The 14,974-nt window shown below is 33.8% G+C and overlaps 1 protein-coding gene across 8 annotated transcripts in view; it reads left to right on the forward strand.

Annotated features, from left to right (window-relative positions):
• Cadps2 (calcium dependent secretion activator 2) overlaps positions 1–14,974 on the forward strand; it is a 490,335-nt gene that overhangs the window by 191,750 nt on the left and 283,611 nt on the right. For all 8 annotated transcript variants that reach the window (XM_063241432.1, XM_063241438.1, XM_063241449.1 and 5 more), the window contains exons 4-5: positions 5,280–5,360; positions 11,288–11,524. In XM_063241432.1, the coding sequence (XP_063097502.1) occupies positions 5,280–5,360; positions 11,288–11,524 (318 nt within the window). The remainder of the gene's footprint in view (positions 1–5,279; positions 5,361–11,287; positions 11,525–14,974) is intronic.

Consider the following 14,974-nt stretch of genomic DNA (forward strand, 5'->3'; position numbering starts at 1 on the left):
GACTGAGCTTCTTGTGGAACTCAAAGAGACAGGAGAGACCAAAAGGGAAACGGAGATTTATTCTAGTTTTAGGTGTACACCAGCTCAGCTGGTAAATATGAAATGGCTGAGCAAAGGACAAAGGATGGTTTTTGGCTTTTATACTTTTGGTCAAGAGGGTTGGTCTTTGGCATTGAACTTGTGGGCAGACAGAAGGAGAACAAAGGCAGTTTGTTCTTGGTGACAGCTTTGCTTCTCAATGGCCATGCTGGGGCATAACAGGATGTTATGGGAATAGGCGGTTATAAGATTTCATTCCTGCTCTGAGGTTTGTTTTCCATGGGTTTCATCCCAGAAGCTGGACAACCTCTGGTAGAATGAAATAATCAATATTTCTATATACAGAAAACTTTTCCAGAATTGTACTTCTTTTGAATTAAGCACCCTTTCCAGACTGTGGGTAACCTATGGAATCAAACAGTTCTCTAAGGGAAAAATTTCATATTTCTGCAACTTTCAGTCACATCTTTAATAAGAACACAGTTGCCTAATGGCCCAAGTTAAAAATTTCTTAGTCTAGTAAATTCTAAAATTTGGAAACAGTAATCCCTGCATAATGAGCAGAAGAAAAATAACGCTTTTTCAGTACTAAGTATTTGTCAGATCAGTGAAATGTTTGATAGTTAAAGTGGTAGAATGCTCTGTATAATAGAAACTAGAGGCAATACAGAGACTTGAGATGCTTTAGGCATCTATTATAATCAGGGTTGAATGTCACTCTTTAAGAGACCTGTGAACCATTATGTGTCAGCAAAAGACATCTGTGAGCTAAGTAATCTCTTATCACATAAAGTATTGAAATCAACACCTAAAATAAAAGGAGCTTACAATATGTAGTTCCCTGGTGGAATTAGGATTTGCCTGTGTCCCCTGCCAAAACATAAGAGTCTATGTTTTCTGTTGTGTATGTCTTGTGCTCGGCTCCAACACTAGAGTCTGATGCTTCATCCTAAATTCTAATGTCTAAATTCTGTAATTGATCCATTAAGTTTTTATTTCTTTTTTATTTCTGTCCCACTGCCCCAATATTTATTTTTTATTTCTGTTTTCATGTGTGTGTGAAATCACTTATTTAAATTTTACACAACTGGGTGTGGTGTGTTACACGTGTAATTGAAGCACTTGGGAGGCTGAGGCAGGAAGCATCCTGGGCTACAAAGTGAGCTCTACATAGTGAGATCCTTTCTCAAAAAAAAAGACAAAAAATTATAGAGAATTAATAAAGGAAAGAGAATTATATTCAGTTTAGCAATATTTATACCCATACTGGCAATCTGAGATGTGTTTAATGTGGCTAGAGGAACTTTCTAACATGCACATGTAAAAAGGGACCTCACCAGGCACTCACAGTGGCTCACCATGTGGTTCTACATTTTCTTCTCCATAAGTGTAGGTGGATAGGATTGAAACTGTAAAGTGAGAGTTCAAAGAGGTTGCCTAAGTATGGGACTTGAGCAGCTAAACAGAGGTGATGCTATTTATGTATAGTATGACTTAGAGTGGAATAAAGGACTGACAATCTAGATTTTGTTTAGGCTTGTTAAGGTTGGCATGGCACTTTCTGTAAGTGGAGTTCATTAGTAAGCATTTGGAAATATAACTCTAGAGCTTCTTCCAGAGATTGGAGCTAGGGTTCTGACATTGACAGTGGTCAGCAAATTGTTGCTAGTTATGGCCATGAGTGCTGAGGAGCACACAAAGCTGATGACTCTTCAAATGGAAAGAAGAGACCCCACTTGGAGCTCTCACAGATGTTCCCCTTTCATGAGAGCACATCTCCAGTTTCATAAGAGAACTTAAAATCCTATTTGCCTTAATAGCATTTATGTTTAATCATTGTGTAAAATAAGGCCAATCATTATTAACCCTAACCAACTTAGTTGAGGTAGGTAAATGTGTTTCTAAAAGGGCCCCTGAGGTATCATTGCAGTGTTCGAACCATTTAGTGTCTTGATTGTGGTGGTGGATACATGGATCTCTATATCTGGGTAGGAAATCATTTAGACCATAATACTGAAGAAATCTAAATAAGCTGGATGGTTTTTATCTTAGTCACTGTCTGGTTGTGGTATGATACAACAGTTGAGGATATTACCACTGCGATAACTGGGGAGTGTGTATCATGGATAGCGCTCTTTATTATGTCTGCAAGTCATTGTATCATTGGCTCAATTGAAAAAGTCTGCCTTTAAGAAAATGTTCATGAAAATTAAATTTACATACAGTTTGATGAAATAAATTGTTATAAATAAAGTGCTCAAAATTCAAGAAAACAAAACATGGACATTAAACTAAGATTATTGCTTGTTAAAGAGTAATAAATTCATCCCTGGCTGCAAAACATTATGTAAAACAAGACTAACTATTTACATTTTATTCATTGCCTTTCTTATATTAGTTTTTCCCTTTCAGGGAGAGGATAAACTCTTCGGGAGTATACTATTACATTTTCATAAAATGACATTAGTCGTCACTAAAGTTAATACTCTTTTGACATCTGAAAATTTAGCTTTACAAATGGAAAGCAATTTAATACAGCAACTCTTTATATTACTTTGCCTACATCTGTTTCAGACCAATTCAATTAAAGCATTAGTATTTATACAAGTTGTTAAAAACTATGTGTTACAAACAAAATGCTATTAAAACTCAGAAGTAACTCAGTTTCACTTAGGGTTGACTAAGAAATGTTCATCTGAATATATAAATGTTTAAAGATATGAAGTAATATGTTGATGAAATTTGAAGCAGTATGGCTTTTAAAAATATTAAATGCTATAGTGAGTGTGTGTGTGTTCATGTGTGCATGCATGCATGCATTCATATGTGTATATTTGTTGCAGGGAGGGAAACTATAAATCTTTTTAGTGCAAATAATTATATTATTTTTCTGTTGATAATGTATGACAGCCTTTAATTATCAGAAGATATTGACTCTTACATTTAGTGCATTTGGAATATTATTGTTTTAAGAAAGTTGTGGTTCATCAATTTTGTCTAAGAAAATTGTAATGAAGGATTTCAATTAGCTACTTCTCATACTTTTTTTTTCTTTGTAATTACATTAGTTTTTAAATTCTCTTTATTTTGGTTTCAGCCAAAATAAAACTAACTTATTCTGTTTGATTTTTCAATCATATTAGTTACAATTAACAGTTTATCGGTAGGGGGCTGGGGATTTAGCTCAGCGGCATAAGCACCTGCCTTGCAAGCAGGTTGTCGTGATTTCGATCCCCAGTACCGATAAAAAGCAAAAAGACAAAAAAAAAAAAAAAAAAAAAAAAAAAAACAGTTTATAGGTCTGTTGGAATAACAAACTCCTTTATAAGGATTTATTTTAAAATATTGCTTATTGTTTAATTTATTTTAAATAAATTTTAATTTCAAAAATAACTTGGGAACATTTTAGAAAGGTAATAACAAGCTTTTATTTTCTTTATAAGAACAAGAAACACGCTAAAACCAAGAATAGGATTCTTGTGTCCCTCTGACTTACAGTCTGTGCTGGAAATGATAATTTTTCCTTTCCAAAGCTTAGATCTAATCATGTCACTCCCTGGGCAAAACCTCAGTGAAGTTCCTCTCATGTGGACCAGCTTCAAGATTCTTGATGTGAATCTAAACAGGGATCTGTCATGCAGCTTGGTCTCTCTCTTCAGGGTCACCTCCTTTCCAGTCTTTCTTAGAATCTCACTTCTCAAACCACCATACCTGGGCAGTTTAACCTTCAAGGCTTTCTGGTCCTATCCCTCTATCTTTGCCCTTTTTGACTCTTCATATATTCTGCCCTATAAATCTGGTGGTTTAATTCTTACTATCTTTTTTTCAGACTTCACCCTCCTCCAGACTGATTTTTAAATGCAGCATGGTCAATAGGTGTTCTTCAGCAAAACGTTGTTTTTCTGCTGGGTGGTTAATGTTGTGCTTAATACTGTGCCCTTTCTATATGGTGGTTTATTATGTGGTCCAGGCTTTTTGATAGTAAGAATAGATAAGGAAAATAAAATCAAAAGAAATTGAATATCCTCAATTTAACACATTTTTTTAAAATAAAGGAAGAAAGACAATAAACGGGATGAGATAAAAGAAATCTTTTTTTTTTAATTTAACATTAAAAAGACACAGAAAAGAAAAACAAAAACTAATACAGACAGGCCAGACCCCCCACACCCAAAAAAATACAATAACAGTATAGGTTTACAAAACAAGATGATAGAAATTTGACATTGTTGTAATATTACATATTGTTACCTTCAAGAGGGTTGTATAGATTAACAGATGTAGACATGAAAAGTTGATCTAATCATATGAATATTAGCTGTTCTCCAATGAGTAATACAATTAGTATCTATCTATATCTACCTACCTACCTACCTGCCTACACAAATTTATGTCTTTTTCCTTTTTTGAGAAAAGAAATCTTTTGAAAAGTTAAAATAATAGAAAAGTTAAGGATTATATCACTGAAGAATTAAAAATGATTTTCCGTGTAAATGAACAATTTCTAAGAAATGATAATAGCATGTTTTTCTTACTTTTAATCAAACTTAGAAGAGAATGCAATTCCAATGTGGTACCCATCTGTATAAGAGTGGAATCAATCCTTGGCACAATGAATATATTGGTATTAGAATGAAGACTATATAAAGACTGAAATGGTAGAAAATTATATTATTCAAATTAAATAGTACTTTAACAGTTTAGCACCAGTATATACTTATTGTGAAAATGAAGGGAATAATTTTAAAGGTGCATATAAATATGTAAAACATTACTCATTTTCTCACTGAAAAGTGCACAATGGGAATTTGAAAGACTGAAAAGACAGTTATCTATCTAGAATTATTCAAGACTGACTCCCTGGAGAGAAAAGAATGGATTGAATAAACTTATTGCTGACTTTTGTTCTCAGGGAGAAAGAACTTCTTGGTTTAGAGTTGTGAACAAACTCAGCAAATAATTATTATAATTAGATTTCTTAGCAAACCAAACATTTGAATCTTAGAGATTTATTAATATTTTTGTGAACAAAACTCAGTGAAATAGTAATCTAATTGGACTATTAAAATAATTGAAATGTTTCTGCATGCCTTTTCAAAAGTACCTGAGAAAATTTATTCATGTTTTTGAGTCATTTAATCTTCATAAGTCATGACATTAGATAGTAACATACATATGTACTTGTGTGTGTATATGTGTGTGTGTGTATGTATGTATATAATTTCTGTTTTGTTTTTAAGCTGGATAATGCAGATGAACAAGCAGCCCAGATCAGAAGGGAACTTGATGGTCGGCTACAGTTGGCAGAAAAAATGGCAAAGGTAAATTATTTGCATTGACATATTGAAAAGCATACTTCATATAGGCAAAGAATCAACATGATTGATCATTTTCTCCTTTAGAGATACACTTCATAATCCCCAGTACCTGAATGCATATGCCTAACACACTATCCATTTTGAATATCTGGCCTTAATATATGAAATGTCATATATATATTTTGAGACAAAGTCTGGCTATATAGATGAGGCTGACTTTGAACTTTTTGTGTAGCCAGGATGGACTAAAAGTCTTAATCCTTCTACATTAGCTTCCTGAGTACCGAGATTACCAGCATGTACCACCATGATTCATTTAAGAATTTTTCTTAAAGCAATACCTGTATTTCTCTCATTGCTATGGTAAATCCAGCATAGCTTTCATGTTGCACTAAGAAGAATATAATCAGGGAGAAATCTCCTTGGCAAATCATGTTACATTCCAAAATATCCCTCACAGTACTTGGTAATAGTAGTACCAACTATCAGTGTAATCATTATTTATTAACACTTTTTACTAACATTATTCATATAATCACTGTTTCCAGGAACAGAAATAGATTTCAGATGAAATCTTTGTTTCTATTTAATTTGAATATTTTTAGGGAAAATGGTTTTTAATCATTTAAACCCTTCTTTAGTGTAAATTAATGAATTAATTTATTTCAGTGGTATAAAAATTTAATCTTTTCCCAGTAGATCTGCACTTATATTGTCATGAATTTCTGAGACCATGAAATTCCCCTCTCTTCTGCTTAGCAAAACTTTGGATTTTGGAAGATAGGTTTTCTCTCTCCCTTTCAAAAAGTTATGCATATGCAACTGTGCACACATGTTTACAGCTTCCAGGTGACAGCTCATTGAATACAGGTATTCTGCTGGCCTTTTCCACCCCTTGAGAAGGTGTATCACATACCAATTTTAATGATTAAATTTTTGTGGTTTTGTAAAGAAAACAGATATTTGTAAACATGTGACAAGTTTTAAGAATGCTGATAGACTTCTCTAAATTCAAATGTAGAGAAAGTGTTTAAGACAGTAAGCAGTAAAAGACAGAAAATAAAATGTACTAGAAAAGATAAAGAAATAGAGTGGAAATTAGAGAGATATTGGGTAATAAGGATAGCACTAGATCTTGAGAACCAAGTCAGGGATACCATGGAAAAACCTGAAGATACGAGATGATATAAGACATAGAATTAGTAGCTAATGGGATATAGTGAAACACAAGGTACAAAAGAAGCTACATGTCTCATTCCTGTCCTCTATCTAGAGAGGTACTGAATCATTCTAGATCTTTGTTATGTGTAATTCATAGGGTAAAAATCAAGTAGACATTAGAAGCTGTAGAGAGAAACCTGGTTTACCTGAAACATCAGCTTGTACTGAACCTGGCAAGAAATGATTTTCCTAAAGGCTTGAGGCTGAAAGAGAACCTGAAGAGACATGACAGACAGCACGGGGAAGGATACTGGATTTTTGCATCCCTTCTTTTTATGTAGATTATTCCTGATATGGGCACACAACTGTAAATGAAATTTACTCCTCCAAGGGCCTGACCGAACTTATGATACTTTAAGTAATATTCTAGATGGCTGCAGACTACTGGGAATGCTTCACATCTAAAAAGGAAAGTGCTGGTTTTCCTAAGTCCTGGTCAGAAAAAGGGTCAGCTGTGAACATATAAGGCCTTCTCCCTGAGCAGCTTCAGTGATTTCATCAGAGATACTGATGAGTAGTCGAGGTGGGGGAAAGAAGTGAAGCAGACTGTGTTGGAAAGGGAAAAAACTAGGTCTAAAAATTAGATGCCATTCAGCAAAACTATTGACATAGCAGATAAAGTTTATTTTTTCTTCAGTTTAATTTCACCAGATTGAAGCCATTTTAATAAAATACTTACGTGGCTAATTACAATTACCTTATTCTATTATATACCTACAATAATCCTATGACCCACAAGAACAGATGATATAAACTTTATAGACAGGGAGACTGAGGTTCAGAAACAATAATGCACTTTATTAAGATTACATAACTAATAGGTAACCAAAATAGGCCTGTAACTGTGACCTTGTCACAGAATCCAGGCTCATTGTCTTAGCTCCTGATGCTTGTTCAGTCTATGGTTTATTAGTAGTTAACATTTTAATAATCAGTAACACTCCCACACTTCACAGAAGAACATATATAACAACAGCCAAACCACAGGCAGAAATCTCTTTTAAGGGATAGGAATGTAACTAGTGGCAACCATGTCCCCCTGTAGTCCCAACACTGAGGTGAGCCAGGAAGGTACAAGTACAGCCTACCCTGAGCAATTTAGTAATTTAGCTAAACTTGTTTCAAAGGTTAGGGTGTGTGTGAATCAGTGCAAAGGCCCTCTGTAACAATTCCCATAACCTCCTCCCACAAAAAAGATAGAGATACTGCATTTAGGATGTTAGCAAAGGGATAATTAGAAATGGCAAAAAAAGTATTAAGAGAATGGCAAAGACCTGTGGCAATATCCATGATTATTACTTCCTATCTATAAAGAAGGCCGGTTATTTTAAAGTTTTTGAGCCCTGTTTTTTCTTTCTATAAATTAGTTGATTATTATTTATTGAACATCTACTAGAATAGGCAGGTACTGTCTTAGGTGCTTGGGAAACATAGACAAAGGCAATTGTGTTGGGATAAAACAAAACAAAAAAATATATTCCTACATGCATGTCTAGAATTTATATTCTATTCACAGGAGCCCTGTGATAATCAGTAAACATGTCGTCCATGACATTAAGTTATGAAAGGTGATCACTGCTACTCAAAATAGATCAGAAGGATCTGGAGTATAGAAAAAAGGGGATAAGCAGTCAGAATTTTATTCAGAGGGAATAAGGAGATCTTTTTTGAATGAATGGAAAATAAGAGAAAGAGAGAGGAAGAAGGGACAAGGGGAAAAGGATGGAAAACAAAAAAGAATTGGAGAGGAAAAACATTGAAAATAGAGCTTTTGCAAATGGGAAGGAGACCAAGACTTGGAAGGATCAGGGAGGGAGAGAGGAAGAGTAGAGGATGAAAAACCAGAAGAAAAAAAGAGTAAAAAAAGAACTAAGTTGTATTTTGTACACGTACCAACTCCTCACAGTAGTTGTAATCATAAGGTATTTCAAGTGTATATTAACTTTAAAATAGAAAAGCCTTTTCCAATTGATCAGAGCGGGCCAGTTCTTGGCAATATTATATTTCTGTTTACTCAAGCCAAAACATTTTGCATCATGTTTGACTTCTTTCTTTTTTTCATCCCGCATGCAAAATTTATACAGCCATCCTTTTGCAATCTTTTTGCCTCTATTTTGCATATTTCCAGAATGTGACCATATTTAGTATCTTTTAGCTTTTACCCTGCTCCATTCAAGCAGAGATCAACTGCAAAACCTGTCCAGTGACACCAACTTCAGACATCATCTAATACAGTAGTGCCAGACCTATATTAATAGCATTACAGAGCAGTCACTAAGTTAAAATAATGGGTACCTTACATGATGCCAACACTTTTAGGATATATTATGTCTTTAGAGTCATTAGTGTGGGACACGGAGTGAATGAGAACATTTAAACCATGGTTTGTGGGGCCAATCCACAGTTACATAAAAAGAAAATAAGCCCGTGTGTGATCCCACTCCAATTAAGAAAGATTAAATATTACATATATACTGGTTTGATATACATTTGGTTGTTTCCATGAAAGAGGCTACATAAAAGTGATGAAATACTACTACAAAACCTCAAGGCTTTAAAAGAGAATTATGATAGTTTTTCAGAGGAAAATTTAAAATTCTAAGTAAAGTCTATTCCCTGAAAAGCTTAAAAATACTAGTTAAAAAGTCAACGTTGATGACCTGCCAGTGGCCTCTGTGATACTGGATAGTGAATGAAATATTTTTAGTTAAAGGTAGATTTTTAAAACTATTCTATGTTATCTAGAAAATGACACCTTTGAAAATTTGAAAAAAATTAGTGCTTCAAAACTTTCAAATATGTGATATAGTTGCCTTTTAATTTGTTAAGATATAATTACTAAAAGACAAATTATAATTTTCACACAGATATAATTAGCAATCAAACCAGCTGTCTTTAACTATACCTATCAAGTTATTTTACTTCCTATACAAATATTGTTTGTGTATTTTCAGACAGAATCCTACACGATAACAAATAGGTTCACTGTCTGGAACTGCTAATCAATAACAAACATTAGTTGAACTAAGTGCATTTCCCAAGTGATCAATGGATTCCCTTTTCCCTCTGTGATTCTGAAAGGACCATCACCCTCATTTTTCTTTTTTCCCCTGTTTTGGATGCTTTTGCAGATAGCTTTGAAAGTTGATCCCAAAAAAATAAAAAAATTACTGTTTTTATGGCTTTTTTCTTCTGTGAATGTATTGAAAAAATCATTCCAAAACAACTTTATTTTTTTAAAGGGAATGAAAATGTTCCATAGATAAAACCTATGTGTTTTTCTTGAGAATGAAAGCTTATCATTTTGAGATGTTGCTTCTAACTATGAAAGAGTATTGAAAGGATACTTAAGAATCTTCTCTAAGGCTGGGGATTTAGCTCAGTGACTTAAGTGCTTGATCGGTAAGTGTGAGTTTGTGAGTTCAATCCCCTGTACCCCCAAAAAAGTTATTTAGAATAGTTTGTTTTTAATTTATATATTCTCTGAAAATATGTAGTTTTAATATTGATTCTGTATAGAAGATTTTTTAAAAGAAATATGTGAAGGTTATTTTGGGGATCAGAGAGAGAAACAGGTGGCCTGAGACACTGGGACTGATTCACAAAAGCGTGCCAGATGTTCCATCCCATCCCAGCTTGAGCAGAGCTGTGCAAGCATATCAGGATGTTCCAATCGTGCCAGGGATGTGAATTTCTTAGGTTAGGTTCAAATGGTACCAAGGAGAACAAACTTAAGGCAGAGATTTTCTGGAGCATAAGGCCACCATCTCAAAGAAAGCTGTTCTCAGGTTTTATCCCCCGCCAGTTTTGTCCAGAGGGTGACATGTTAACCTGGCATTGATGTTGTGAAGGTATGTCATCTCTGCTTTAAAAAGGGAGGAGTCAAGTGTCAGGCTGGCAAAGATTAAAGGAAGCCCAGGTGTCTGAGGGAAAACTGCTCTAATGTTCTGTTTGGAGGAATATAAATTGGTATGATTTTCTCTAAGGACAGTTTGGTGGTATCTAAATATCAATATATGGAACATCCTTTTAATTGAGTGAAAGATTCACAAGTCTGATTGCAGAGATAAAAGCCTTGAATAGCAGTGTTCATGTACTTCAGTAAAAAAAAGAGAATCTTCCAAATCAATATTCTTAATCTTTTTCACTTGACAGATTTTTATCATAAAATTGCCTTTTGCTCTAAACTTAAATTTTTGTAAACTTTTATTTAAAAAAAAAAACAATTACTGAATTATGGCCATAGAGGATCTTAGCACATTTGTGTGATGTGAAAATTAACTAATTCTAGAAATATGTCCATGACATTATTCAGTAATAATGACATTTTTATTGCATGTTTATGCATAAAATGCCTGTCCTTCCAGCAGTGCACCTGTGGTAAGAGATGTTGTTAAAATGTTTATTTTCTAACTAACATAACTATATAGCCTGAATATTGTCTTATAGACCAGTTACTCCAAATGATTTAAAGATAACAGAGGTTAATTGAAACAAAAACAGAATATGCCTGTTTTGCAGTTTTTCTCTTTTGCAGATCTTATCAAAATTTCCAAAGCACAAGGCTTTAAAACCTAGATGAGAGTAGGTTAATTGTACTGAGTGGCATACTTCTAAGACAATGTGTTACAACCAACATATTATCTTTGATGATAAAATTGAAATATGACTTGTTTAATATTGTTTTTTTTTTCATTGTTGTTTTTAAGGAAAGAAGATTTCCCAGATTTATAGCAAAAGAAATGGAGAATATGTATATAGAAGAGTTGAGATCTTCTGTGAATTTGCTAATGGCCAATTTGGAAAGTCTTCCAGTTTCAAAAGGTGGCCCAGAATTTAAATTACAAAAATTAAAACGTTCACAGAATTCTGCATTTTTGGACCTGGGGGATGAGAATGAGATTCAGCTGTCCAAGTCAGATGTGGTGCTGTCATTCACCTTGGAGGTAAGTGGCTTCATCCTGTGCTGGCCTCTGGCAGCATAAATGAGGCTTCACCACAATTTCTGCTGACCTTTGGGATAATGTTTAGAATTTAAAACAGGATAATATATTTTGAACATGTTAAATTATTCTTCATTTTGTAGACAAGCTGTGTATACAAATGAATGCAAATTGTCTTTTAAACATAAAAGCAGTTTTAGGATAAAAGAATAAAGTAATAACATTTTGAAGCACTTTTTTATGCCAGCTAAACTAGGGAAGTGCATTAATAAAGTCAGCATCAAAATACAGCTGATGGAAGGGAATTTAAAAATATTACTGAGTTATGTCTAACTTAGAAACTCCTTTCTAGATTTTTATTTACCTTGTTTCTGAATTATTTGAGCTGTGAGGCCATTTTTCTGGAATTAAATCAAGTAAATCTCTGTAATGCATGATATTAGATATGGTAGGTGACAGGAAGTAGAGCATTCTTTCCAGGAGTTCCACTTTCATTATAGGCATAATCAGTATTGCAGAAAACAAGAATAAATGCCGTGCATTTAAAATTGTGTTCCCCAGATCATCACTTTCATCCCTTTTATACAAAGGTATAGAAACAAAAGCCACTTGTATTCTTGTGTTCTTCTTCTTGGTGTAGCTACTTGTTGGATGTGTCTTATAATTACATTTCTTCTTAATTTATGTGTGGAATTAATATCCATGGGTTTGCACAAACACAATACACATACAGAAGCATCTTTAACAATTTATATGAAATATAAGATGCATAAAAGATTGTCAGATATCAGAAATATCAGATCTCACTCAATTTAAACAACACTTTTTTCTTCTCGCAAATTTCTATTTTGTAAGTAAATACTAGCAAACTCAGTTTTACATTTATAACTCTCTCAAGCTTTTCCTGAAGCTTGTGGCTCATTCCTTATATTGTTTTATTCTGTGTCCCACTCTGTCCCTCTCTCCTTCCTTCCTTCTGCCTTCCTTCCTCCCTCCTTTTCCCTTTTTTCCCCTCTCCTAGCTCCCAGTGCTGCTTTCTATGTCCTTGAAAGGTAGTTTCAAATTTTCGTTGATTCTGTTTTAGGATTAAGAAGTATTATTGAGTTGCTTCCTTGATGGTAGATAAAGCAAATGTCGGTTTTGTTCTTGACACTACTTCAAGCTTGAGGAAATGAGCACTGCTTTTCACTGTTTTAACTTCCAAGCTAATGATCTTTTTGTAGATAGATAGATTAAAATGTGTCAGAGTAGAACTATGTGGCTTTCACCCAAGACTTCCATTCTGTATTTATCTAATGGGTCTGCCAAATGGCTTTGTTACTGGGTTGCTTAGTCTCCTCAGCCTCATCATAAAATGGTGTTTAATTTTACACTGCATAGTATTTTACTTGTGGAATTTCCTAGTTATTTCCTGCTGCAGCTCTTTTGCTGACTGATATAAAAGCTTCTAACGCTTCTGAAATATTCTGTGCCAAAAACATCAATCATTCAATAACACCGTGAATTATTCTAACAAGAATTTAACATTTAAATTGATTGATGAAATACTAAATTATAGAGCATATAATTGATACTATGTATAAACCTTCCATTATATATTTAAAGATTTCAAAATACTCATTTTCTCTTTTTTATTATTTGAAATTAATTGTAACTTCTTAGGAATTCTGTTTTCCCTCATAAAAATAATATTAGGCTGATAAATTAATGTTTAAGTAAATCTGTGAATTGTTATTCTTTGGTTTATTCCTAGTATGTTAGGGAGTACTGTTCAGTTAACAGTGTAATGGAGTTAGAAGAATATAAGCTGAAATCTACTTTTGCATGGTCTGAGAAGTTTGCATATTTATGAAACTTTGGATAGCTTTTATTTCTATGTCTAAGGACATAGAACTTAATAGGTATCTGTTCTTGGGTGTTCACATTGTTTTATGTAGTAGTTATGTTGTCCGGAACAAAATGAAATCATATTATGTGATGACTCTCTAGTGTGTAGCTGCAGAACTCCTGAGAGAATGAACCACTCTACTCCCTTAACCAGCAGGCCTCTGATACCAGCCACGCTGTTCTCCCATGAACCAGGATTTCGTCTAAGAAAACTGAATATTGATCAGTTAACCCGATTTAAAGCTCAAACGTTTCATTAGTTAGTACTGGTCCAGTGGATACGAAATCTTAGCTAAGAATTGAACCCTTAAGTCTAAGGGATAAAAGTGCAGATTTGAAAAGTGTGCAAATGTCACCTTCTTTAAAACTGCTACTTAACCCCCCTCTCCCTTCTCTCACCACACTGTTGACTTAACTGAGCTCAATTTTTGGCACAACATTTACTGTGTAACACAGAGTTGAGTTATTTATTATGTTTGCCTTTTTTTACTAGTATGTAAGCTGCAGATAAAAAGTTCATTCCTCCTCCCTGTTTTTTTGTTAATTGAGGTATGGAAAGAATCTAACCCAGGCCTGGCACGCAGTTCACTCAACTAATATTTATTAAACACTTTTAAGATATCAAAAATCACCAGTTATACAGGATTATATTTAAGTCTTTTTATTCATAAAGCTTTTAGAAGAAATAATAAAACAAAACATAAACTAACTCCAAAATCCTTAAGTCATACAATGATGTGTTAAGGTAATGCTCAAGTAAAACTAGAAAAACATGTTGACTTGAGGAGTTATGAGTCTGTACACTGTATGAAGTAACTGTGCATGAATATAGTTGAATTGTCATACTGTTTTATTTACTGATATTAGACCCTTGGATTTTTTCTGTACCTGGTGATACATGGTTTCCAATTTCATTGTACTTCCCAGTGTCATTTTCTTAGAAACTCCACATTTTCAGTTGCATGAGCACTGCCATGTGACTCTGGGGTCCATGTATTTCTCAGAGTGAGTAATCTAGTGCCTAGTGTCTTCTGTTTAATTATAATACAGCTCTACTTTGTCTCTATTACATTATCCGGATACATTGAGAAGATGTATCATAGACCCATTTTATCTTATGTGATTAAGTTTTCAAGTTTTATTTTATGTAATTAAGTTTTTCAAGTTTCTGAATTGGTTGAAACAGTTCCTTAAAATTAGGTCAGCTGATAGTCATGGAATTCTTGGCTGTCGTTTCACTAAGGACTGAAACTAGCTATGTTTGTTTTATCCTCTTGTCAATCAGATCTGTAAATTTGTGTTTTATTTGTGTATATGAATTCATTGCAGAAATTACATTTTGTTTGTTGGTTTGTTTGTTTTGAAAATGGCAGTTTTGCAGAATAAAACCTTCCTGGTACAAATGGGAGTATTGTCTTGAACAGAATACTGTTTGTTGTATGTTCTAGGAGATCCTGTTTAAAAGCAGCTTCTAGTAGAGGTGGCAGAAATAATGTCAAGCAGACATTTCCTTTCATCTCTTCTATTTTGTGGCTACAGAATACATTGCAGAAGTGGCACTGCGTT

Source organism: Cavia porcellus, unplaced genomic scaffold (assembly GCF_034190915.1).
Source record: "Cavia porcellus strain 051 isolate PalLab524CR breed Dunkin Hartley unplaced genomic scaffold, mCavPor4.1 scaffold_2, whole genome shotgun sequence".
Lineage (NCBI taxonomy): Eukaryota > Metazoa > Chordata > Mammalia > Rodentia > Caviidae > Cavia > Cavia porcellus.